The 11,567-nt window shown below is 40.7% G+C and overlaps 1 protein-coding gene across 1 annotated transcript; it reads left to right on the top strand.

Annotated features, from left to right (window-relative positions):
- The first annotated feature begins 8,429 nt into the window (after positions 1-8,429).
- Positions 8,430-11,215, top strand: LOC123999883 (microfibrillar-associated protein 3-like). The gene is made up of 3 exons (XM_046305893.1): positions 8,430-8,538; positions 9,186-9,505; positions 9,620-11,215. The coding sequence occupies exons 2-3, from the start codon at positions 9,238-9,240 to the stop codon at positions 10,390-10,392; spliced, it is 1,041 nt and encodes a 346-aa protein (XP_046161849.1). The 5' UTR covers positions 8,430-8,538; positions 9,186-9,237; the 3' UTR covers positions 10,393-11,215.
- The last annotated feature ends 352 nt before the right edge of the window (positions 11,216-11,567 follow it).

Here is an 11,567-nt window from a genome sequence, read left to right on the forward strand (position 1 = left end):
TTTAGTGTTTCCTTAACACTGAACAAGGCCATGTTTCACAAGGCTTCAAGGTTGTCTGGGAGCCTTGCTTGCAGCTCCTTGCTTAAAGCAACAATGTAGTTGATGCACCATCTCCGAATGACCTTTTTGTCCTCTGGCGCAAGACTGAGTTGGTACACCATGCTCTCGAAAAGGTACACAAGGTATGGTGATGGACTGAGATGTCCATCAATGGCATCCTTCAGGACATCAATTTTTGCCATAGGGTTGACTACTCTGCTGCAAATTGATATTAAGAGGTGTACCATTAAACTGGCCATTCCTTAGTAGCTCTCTATTATGATAAAAACAATTATCATAGCTCATTAGTACACCCTTGTGGTTGAATATATATCTATCGTAGGTCAGAGGATACAACAATGAATAATGTTGAACTAACAAATACCATCAAGGGATACGTTACAATTTACAGTAATATTTAAGTTTAGAATGTATAAACTTTGATCTCTTTTTGGTACATGTGTATCAATTTACTTTCATAGATTTTTTTGTACACTCACATGGTAATCATAGACAAATACTGAATTCTAGTGTGTGGAGTAGAGAGGAGGTGCGTGCAGTGTGGATGGGAGGTTCTGCCTGTCACTTGTTCTCAACAGGCAGTCAGTCTCGGGAAAGGGGACTCGAAGAGAGTGACTGCAAAGTCCAGGCACTGCTGTTCTCTTTGTTCTGAGTGTTTGCAGTGCTAGTGTTTTTAGCTAATCTGTGTATCTCACATTATGTGTCACGTTAGTTGTAGAGGAGACCAAGGCGCAGCGTAATGTGAATACATAATACTTTTAATAAAGATAGACACAAAACAAACGTGCCGCTACGCTCCACCAGTGCAAACACAGGCAACTAGACATAGACAATAACCCACGACATACCCAAAGAAGATGGCTGCCTAAATATGGTTCCCAATTAGAGACAACGATAAACAGCTACCTATAATTGAGAACCAATCTAGGCAACCATAGACATACATAAACATCTAGATAGTAAAGGACCCCACATACATCACCCATGTCACACCCTGACCTAACCAAAACAATAAAGAAAACAAAGAATATTAAGGTCAGGGCGTGACATTATGATAGTTTTCTTGCTCTTTCTTAGCAGATAATGACAACATGACAATAACAGTAGCTGTAGATAATGTCATGAAAAATTGGAGGGTGGTTGGTAATGGAGTACATCAGGTGGCTCCATGTCTGAGTGTTAGGCAGAACCCCTAGGTCCTGGAGAACAGGAGCAGAGTAAAGGGAACAGGGTAGGAGACAGATGTAAACAAGCAAACACACAGGTTACAGGTTGATCAGGTACGTAAAAATACAGTTATTGAATTATTGAATTTAAATGTTTGATTAGACATGCAATAATGTTAATTGCAGACAGAAAATAAAGAATACCTGCAATTTGTTATGTCAGTGGTGTTGATGGGGGAGGTAAGGGATGGTCCCTGGAAAAGATAAGAGATAGATGAGTTGTGAGATAAATTCCAGGGTGGTGTCATGACCACTGGAGTAGTACACCTTAACAGTACCTAGGTGGAAGCGGAGGTTACTTAATGTCAAGCCCTGCATGTTTTTTTTTTCAAAAGTCCCATGGAATGTAGGCCTACATTGAACACCACACATTGGCTGCTACTGTAGGCTGAATGATAGAACTGCTACACTATTTCCATGCTAAAATGTTATGGAATGTATTTTCTCCAATAGTTTTTTTTATATTGACTTTCAATTGGGTTTTTTATATTGACTTTCAATGTTTCAATGTTTCACCACACATTGGCTGCTACTGTCGGCTGAATGATAAAACTGCTACAGTATTTTCATGCTAAAATTTTATTGAATGCATTTTCTCCATAGGTTTTTAAAAATATATTGACTTTCAATGTTTTTTTTTATTTTGACTTTCAATATTATTAACTTTCTTTTTTTTATATTGTCTTTCAATGTTTTTTTAAATATTGACTTTCAATGTTTTTTTAAATATTGACTTTCAATGTTTTTTTAATATTGACTTTCAATGTATATTGACTTTCAAGTTTTTAAAAATATATTTTAACTTTCAATGTTTGGCCTACATTAGCCACAGTAGCTTACTTGACCACTGTCTGGAACTGGAACTTAAAGAGGGCACAGTCTCAGTGTTCACAGTAAATGCTCAATTTGGTTCAAGTTTGCGCTCAGCAGACCTGAAATTTTCTCAGTGTAGAAAATAATTAGAGGGAACATTGTCTGTAAGTCAAGTTGCTCTGGATAAGAGTGTCTCCTAAATGACTAAAATGTAAATGTAAAACCTGAAAATGTGGCTACCATTATGTCAGATATTGACATGAAAGTTCAATTACATTTTACTTGACTAAATTATTATTTATGAAAATAATTGAATAATTCAAGTGAAACTTGGTCAAATAAAACGTTTGATTTCACCTAATTCTAACATTCTGTCATAAAGAGCAATGTTCAAACATGTTTCCCATCTCAAGATTACTAAAGTAAGTGCCTATTAAGTGGCAAATAAAGTAGCAGGGTTGACCATGACAGGGTTGATAATTTCATCTTAAATCAGCCATAAATCCTCTTGTGACGCGGGGAACGGAAGCTTTTTGTGTCCAACAGGGAATGGCAATAGAATGCAAGCTTAACAAAAAATGGTCAATTGTTAAAACATTTCTTGCCTGTCAATGGGTAACAGAGTTTTGCTACACCCGCAATAACATCTGCTAAACATGTGTATGTGATGTGTTATGCTTGAACCGCTCAGTTTTCCACCACATAACACCAAAAATGTAAAAAAGAGTAGAACCAGCTCACCTGTGTTTACACTATGATTTGACTATTAGATGTTCATTGCTTCTTTTGCAAATGTATTTTTCAAAGGGAATAGTGAATTCATATTAAAACAAGAGTTCAGTTAATGTAACAGGGTTTGCCTTAAAATAAGGGACAGATGTAAATTAATCACTAATCACATTAAATAAATAATGATCTTCAGAAATGACTTTGTCAAAGCAACAACATAACTAGGGCTTTACAATGATGGTGAAAACCTGAAGAAATTTTGGGGTGGGTTAAAATCTTCCTATAATTCACAGAGGGTGCACTGAGGGACATGTCAAAATGCTGAATTTTGGCACTTTAGCAAGTCTTTTTTCATATTAAAAAAAATGTTTATTGAATTCCCATTATGGCCTATATTAAAGGGCACTACATTTAATATAGAAGGCTTTTAAAATGCAATATTCGTGCACAATTTCTACTCAAAAGGCATGCACTCTTTTCATGGAATGACCCTAAATGAATGGCTCTTTCTCAGATGTGAGTTGGTTCCCGATGTTCACCAAAAAGATCTGTTCGAAATGAGCTGTTCGCGAACAACGCATCACTACATCTGTTAACATCTGACTCCAGAGTGACCTGTTCTTGCAGGCATGGTTCTTAGTTTTGTCGTGTATCTATGACATTTCAGCAGAGGAGGCTGGTGGGAGGAACTATAGGAGGAAGGGCTCATTGTAAATGTTGGAATATAATTAATGAAACTGAGTCAAACATGTGGTTTATATATGTTTGATACCATTCCATTTATTCGATTCCTGCCATTACAATGAGCCCGTCCTCATATAGCTCCTCCCACCAGCCTCCTCTGCTGAAATGTCATAGATACACGACAAAACTAAGAAACATGCACTCGTCATGTCATGTTCTAAACTTTATTTCCTTTGTTTTGTCATTATTTAGTATGGTCAGGGCGTGAGTTGGGGTGGGCAGTCTATGTTTGTTTTTCTATGATTTGGGGATTTCTATGTTTTGGCCTAGTATGGTTCTCAATCAGAGGCAGGTGTCATTAGTTGTCTCTGATTGAGAATCATACTTAGGTAGCCTGGGTTTCACTGTGTGTTTGTGGGTGTTTGTTTCCGTGTCTGTGTTTTTCACCACATGGTACTGTTTTGGGTTTCGTTCATTCCCCGTTTATTGTTTTTGTATTCAGTTGTTCATGTGTACTATTGCTTTTTAAAATAACCATGGACACTTACCTTACACGTCAACACTGACTGTTAATTACAAGGAGATTACATTGCAAGGAGATTACATTGCATATCAAACACTCTTCTAGAAGCTAGCTAAATAGTTTGTTGCTAGCAAACCTGCCAATATGACAACCAAAGAAAAAAATACCCGTTGCTGAAAACATCTGGACAAACTAGAAACGTGGGAGGATTTGACAGCATAACGCCACCCGCGTCTTTAATGCAATAGTAGGGCCAAGAGAAATTAATGTTCATCAATCACCACAATATATCTCTGCAAAAACAAATCATTGCTAGCTACACCTCGGTTTACAATGTATCTAATTTCAGTTTGTGTAGTTGTCGGTTTAGCTTTCCGTAACTTTATAGCAAGTATGGTCTGCATGTGTAGGTGCATATTGTGTCATGATTGCAAGGTACAACATGATTGCAAAACAACAGGTTTTCAATTAAATTAATCATATAAAAATGAACCCATTAGGATCTGGGGCATCACGAAAGTGGTTCTTTAAAGAGTTACCATCTCCTGAATTAAACTCTAAAAGGTTTTTACCTATCACATCTATAAACAGTCAACTTATTAATCATAACCTCGCATCGTATAATTCGGAACATTTGCGGTAGCAGCTAGTAGGCCGGCAAACATTTTTTTTTTATGACATCACAAAATAACAAACAAAATTACATTCGTGTTCTATAGATCGCCTCTGATCATTCCGCATGTTCTACATTCGAAATACTGTTCCAGTATTTGCTTTTGAATGTGTTAGAGTTTCAGCGGGAAAAGGTCTGTTGAGACAAAACACATTCCTTTGGTGAATTCTGAGCACAGGCTTGGATCTTCTCCCTTGATTTACAACAGGACGTAACTATCAATCCCTACTAGTTCTTTCCTCCCCCCTCAACTGGTGAAAGGGGGTCTGATTTAAGTTATTCAATGCAAACTGGATCTGACCTATTTGGAATTCTCATGGTCAGTCATGACACTGCTAATCATAGACCTATTGCACTTACATCAAATCTTTGTAAATTAATATAGAAGTTGATTGTAGGAAGATTTACGTATTATCTGGAACATAGGGATCTATTAAGTCCATACCAGAGTGGATTCAGAAAAGGAAGACCTACCCTTGATGCATTAGTTAAAATCAGTACTGAGATGACCAAAGCTTTATCAATGAAGGAAGTGATTTCATTAGTATATATTGATATTGGAAAAGCATACAATGTGGCGGGAAGGTCTACTGATTAAATTGAATGGGTAATAGTGGGAGAATGTATAACTGGATTATGGATTTCTTGTTTGACCAAATCTTCCAGGTCAGGGTGGGATTGGAGTTATTAAGAGAACATGAGGCGGAAAATGGAACTCCACAAGTTAGTGCTATCTTATTCACTATGATGATTGATGATATCTTTGGGGATATCGGAAAGGTTATACGGGGGGGGGGGGGTGTTATATGCAGGTGATGGTGCCATTTGGAAAAGGGGAAGGAATATTCCTTATGTAATGCAAGGTGCTGTTGTAGCAGATAGGCAGTCTTTACTGACTATTTATCGTACTTTGAAGAGCTTGTCCATAGATTATGGGTGCTTTTATATTTTTCTGTGGCTTTTACATCAAATCAAATAATTTTTCTCACATGCAGGGGGTCAATGCAAATAGACTTATGACTTGGGGGTAGAAGCTGTTAAGAAGCCTTTTGGACCTAGAGTTGGCACTCTGGTACCGCTTGCCATGCAGTAGCAGAGAGAACAGTCTATGACTGGGGTGGCTGGAGTCTTTGGCAATTTTTAGGGTCTTCCTCTGACACTGCCTGGCATAGAAGTCCTGGATGGCAGGAAGTTTGGCCAAATTGAAGTACTGGGCCGTACACACTACCCTCTGTAGCGCCTTGCAACCGCAAGGAGGCCGAGCAGTTGCCATACCAGGCGGTGATGCAACCAGTCAGGATGCTCTCAATGGTGCAGCTGTAGAACTTTTTTCAGTCTCCTGAGGGGGAATAGGCGTTGTTGTGCCCTCTTCATGACTATCCTGGTGTGTTTGGACCATGATAGTTTGTTGGTTATGTGGACACCAAGGAACTTGAAGCTCTCAATCTGCTCCACTTCAGCCCCGTCAATGAGAATGGGGGTGTGCTCGGCCCTCCTTTTCCTGTAGTCCACGATCATTTCCTTTGTCTTGATCACATTGAGGGAGAGGTTGTTGTCCTGGCACCACACTGCCTGGTCTCTGACCTCCTCCCTATAGGCTGTCTCATCGTTGGCGGTGATCAGGCCTACCACTGTTGTGTCGTCAGCAAACTTAATGATGGTGTTGGAGTTGGCCACGCAGTCATGGGTGAACAGAGAGTACAGCAGGGGACTGAGCACGCACCACTGAGGGGCCCCCATGTTTAGTATCAACGTGGCAGATATGTTGTTGCCTCCCCTTACCACCTGCGGGCGGCCTGTCAGGAAGTCAAGGATCCAGTTGCAGAGGGAGGTGTTTAGTCCCAGGGTCCTTAGCTTAGTAATGAGCTTTTAGGGCACTATGGTTTAGAATGCTGAGCTGTAGTCAATGAACAGCATTCTCGCATAGGTGTTTCTTTTGTTCAGGTGGGATTGCATCATCTGTGGATCTGTTGGGGTGGTATGTATTGGAGTGGATCTAGGGTTTCTGGGATGATGGTGTTGATGTAAGCCATGATCAGCCTTTCAAAGCACTTCATGGCTACAGAAGTGAGTGCTTCAAGTCGGTAGTCATTTAGGCAGGTTACCTTGGTGTTATTGGGCACAGGGACTATGGTGGTCTGCTTGAAACATGTACTGTAGATAATACAGACTCGGCCAGGTACAGGTTGGAAATTTCAGTGAAGACACTCACCAGTTGGTCAGCGCATGCTCTGAGTACACATCCTCATAATCTGTCTGGCCCTGCGACCTTGTAAATGTTGACTTGTTTAAAGGTCTTACTCACATCGGCTACAGCGAGCGGATTCACACATTTGTCCGGAACAGCTGGTGCTCACATGCATGCTTCAACGTTGCTTGCCTCAAAGCGTGCATAGAAGTCGTTTAGCTCGTCTGTGATGCTTGTGTCACTGGGCTCCTCACCGTGGGTCAGGAAAAAGATGAGTCTGTGGCAGTAGTAGTAGTGAAGTTTTTGGAGAAAAAAAGTGAACCCTTGCCTTTTGGCTGATCTATTTGTGGTTTTGGGGTGGGTGAAAACATAGTTGGGTGCTGTGGAGTTGGTGAGGGTAACCAGAAGTGGTCTTGTGATAATTGTTTGTGTTTCTGCTGGTCAGAGGGAGCAGGCGCTCCATGTTAAATGAATGGGGACAAGAGTTGTGAATTGTTTTACTCTAAAGAAAAGGGTGCCATTGAAAGGAGTGATTACTGGGTAGAAGTAGAAGTTGACCAACTGAAGGGGAAGATTCCCAGGGTTTGTGATGCTCGTCGTTTGGTGCGGCACAGGCAGGGTGGCGTGAGTGGTGAAACAGTCATTGTTTGTTCTTTTGAGTTTTAATGTTGAGTCTTTGCCCGACAAAGTGATGTTAGGATATATAAGTTATCCTGTACGAGCTTTTTTGTCGAATACATTACATTGTTACAGGTGTCAAGCTTATATGCTTGTGGCAGGAGTGTGTAGGACGGATGTTCCTAGGCGTGCAGAAGGGCATGAGACAAAGGAATGTGTAGCATTGGGGAAAGTAGTGGTAGGTGTTAATAGTGAGGGTGCCCACAGAGCTGGGGATCAGAAATGTCCGGTGCAAGAGAGGCAGGTTGAGGTTTCCAGAAGTTGTCATATGCTGAGGCAGTGAAGAAACTAGAGGAAGATGGGTCACGGGGGAAGGATCCTGAGATCCTTTACTTTTATCTAAGAGGAGTGGTGTGAGTAGTAGATCTGTACCAGTAAACAGGGATAGGCTAACAAGTGATATGTTTCATTCAGATTAGATTTTTAACATTTATAGCAATGGTTATTAACTGTACTGCATGGATGGAATGTAAGTCATAGAAAATTGTTGAGGTGGCAGCTGCAGAGAGGTATTTGGGTGTGCGAGACTTGACATCAGAAGAGTTACAGGGTGTGTTAAAAAGAAAAAAGTGGTGGTGTCCCAGGTTGTGGTGGTGTCCCCGGTTCAGGTTGTTGGCCTGAGGTAGGACTAAATAGATTTAAATAGCGGATTATAAATAGCAGGTGGCGTTACTTTTTATTATTATAGGGTTTTATTTTTTTGTGAGTGTAGTGTAAGATGGTAGGGTATTTATTTATTTATTTTGTTCAAGCAAAGTATAAGGGAGTTGTACTCCAGTCTAATAGATGACAGTAATGCAACATTTAATGGCTGCCAACTGCCGTTTAACCTCATCGAAGAAGAAGAGAGCGCAACGACGGATAGACGAGAACATCTTTGGCGCAAGGTTGGTTTCTTCAGATTTTGACCACGCCCACTGCTGAATGCGGAACTCACCAGTTGCTGCTGTTTGTGTGCATGAAGGTAGATAAAGAACAAATCTAAAGCTATTGTTCGTTTTATTTTTGTTGGCTGTTGTAGTTATGAATTTTATTACTTTATCTAAGATGTTTTGTGGCATCTAGTGTTCTGTTATTATTCTCCATCAGGGCATTTTTTCTTGCTAACTGAACAACAGGTGTAGCTGACATTTGCTAGCTAGTTAGCTGCTGACGTACCTTACTACAGGTATCATAGTTGTTGATTACTTTATGCATATTTGCTCGTTTTATTTTCTTCCACTGTTTTTAAACATTTATGATCCACAATTGGCTATGATGTAGATCAACTACACTAAGTATACCAAACAAAGGCACTTAAATATTTTGTCTTGCCCATTCACCCTCTGAATGGCACACAGACACAATCCATTTCTTAATTGTCTCAAGGCTTAAAAATCCTTATTTAATCTGTCTCCTCCCTGCCATCTACACTGATTTGAATTGGATTTAACAAGTGACATTGATAAGTGATCATAGCTTTCAGTCTATCATGGAAAGAGCAGGTGTTCCTAATGTTTTGTATACTCAGTGTATGTATATATTTTGGTTGGCTGTGATTGAAATGTTGACTGGCTGCAATAGCTTTTACCTCGACACCTGTTCAACCCCTCCCACACTCCTGTTCTACAGGTTTTAGAGAACTTTCCCTTGATGTGAACTGAAGATTGTACTGCTCCCCAACATGTCACATACACATACACAAGCACACATGTGTGTGTGCATGATCATCACACTACTCTTTGCCTCTGGACATGCAGAAGAAATTATAAAAGATGGAACACAGAACCGTTCTCTGGTATCCATCCACTACCTTGCCAGTTTACCTACTCTCCGGGATATCATAGTGAAAGAGGGAGCCAGCACTCTGATTGAGTGCAATGTCACTGGAAAGCCAGACGACATTCAGTGGTACAATTCCAAAGGGCACGTTCTGGGTGCGGAAGAGGGAGGTAATACATACAGCCAACTCTATCAACTTCTAGTTACCTGAAACCATCTGATGAATTGTTTTACATTGTATTATTAAAAGCAGGTTTAACTAACTTTTGATTTCTTTCCGGAAGGTGGGAAATGGATGATTCAGGACAAGAGCGTTTTAAATATCACAACGGTCAGTTTTGAAGACCGAGGCCGATACACCTGCATAGCCTCCAGCTCGGCAGGGACCTCAAACTACACCATCACCTTACGGGTGGCCTACGTCCACAGCGGCCTGGGCCTGTACTACGTCATTGTGTGTCTCATCGCCTTCACCATCACCATGATCCTCAATGTCACGCGCCTCTGCATGGTCAGCAGTCACCTGAAGAAGACGGAGAAGGCCATCAACGAGTTCTTCCGCACCGAGGGAGCTGAGAAGCTCCAGAAGGCCTATGAGATAGCCAAGCGCATCCCCATCATCACCTCAGCCAAGACCATGGAGTGGGCCAAGGTCACCCAGCTCAAGACCATGGAGTTTGGCCGCCACATGGAGGAGCTGGCCCGCAGTGTGCCACTTCCCCAGACCATCCTCAGTTGCAGGGCCTTTGTGGAGGAGGTTATGGAGACGGTGCACACCTCGGTGGGGGCGACAAGCCTCCAGAAAGCTATAGAACCAGCCAACCCAGAGGGGAGAGGTAAAACCTGTGAGGTCCAGATGTCAGCAGAGCAGCAGGGCCCAGCAGCACATGGCAGAGAGGATGTTGATGGTACCATTGAAAACAGCCTGGACATTGAGGTGTCTGTACACCCTATGTCCAACTGTGAGGATGAGAAGTGGGCTGAAGGGGATGAGGTGTCTGTACCCATGCTGGGGCCATGCTCCAGTGGGAGTGCGGCTTATGAAAGTCGCATTTAGTCGTGCCAGTCAGGTCTTTACAACTAATATTTTCCAGTTAGTTGAGAGGTCAAAAGCAAAGGGCTGCTCAGATGGCAACCACAGATGGTGGGAGTTGAGAGGTACTTTGTGTTTAGGATGCTACTGCCTATTTCACAGAGAAAATACACTGGATGAAACCTAAAGATGTTTCAGAGATGAGGCCTTGTGGTTACTTCCCTACCTGATAACAGTGGTATTTGATAGCTATGGTGGGAGGTGATGAGAGGATTGTGTTCGGTTTTTACATCTTTATTTACTTCACTACTTGCCTCAGTTTAAAGGAAGGATTGATTTGGTTGTTTGCTTGTGTGTTTGTAACTTAACAAATTAGAAAAAATAAGAAACCTGCACACTGCTCTTGCTAGTATCACTGCTCTTTATTAAGCTTTATGTATCAGCCTTCAAAAAGCTCTGACGAAGGCCTTGAGGCTGATATGTAAAGCTTAATAAAGAGCAGTGATACTAATGAGTAGTGTTCGGGATTCTTATTTTTTCTCATCTTATTCAACCATGCACCTGCAACAGAGATGGCTCAGATGTGCGAGTGCCTTTTTGAATTTTGTATCTCAACAAATAACATGTTTTTTTTATAATCACTTGAAATATGGGTTGCACAAGGCAAACCATCAAATTAAGTACAATTTTACTCGGGGTAATGGGTGTAATCAGTGGTATGAAGTACTTAAGTAAAAAATACTTAAGTACTACTTAAGTAGTTTTTTGGGGTATCTGTACTTTACTATTTATACTTTTAAAAACTTTTACTTTTACTTCACTACATTCCTAAAGAAAATTATGTATTTTTTACTCCATATGTTTTCCCTGACACCCAAAAGTACTCGTTATGTTTTGAATGCTTAGCAGGACATGAAAATGGTCTAATTCACACACTCAAGAGAGCATACCTGGTCATCCCTACTGTCTCTGATCTGGCGGACTCACAAAGCACATGCTTCGTTTGTAAATTATGTCTGAGTGTTGGTGCGTGCCCCGAGCTCTCCGTAAATTAAAAAAACAAGGAAATGTTGCAGTCTGGTTAATTTAATATAAGGAATTTGAAATGATTCATACTTTTACTTTTTATACTCAAGTATATTTTAGCAATATTTCCTTTTGATACTTAGATATATTTAAAACCAAATACGTTTTAGACT

This window comes from Oncorhynchus gorbuscha, linkage group LG16 (assembly GCF_021184085.1).
Source record: "Oncorhynchus gorbuscha isolate QuinsamMale2020 ecotype Even-year linkage group LG16, OgorEven_v1.0, whole genome shotgun sequence".
Taxonomy (NCBI): Eukaryota; Metazoa; Chordata; class Actinopteri; order Salmoniformes; family Salmonidae; genus Oncorhynchus; species Oncorhynchus gorbuscha.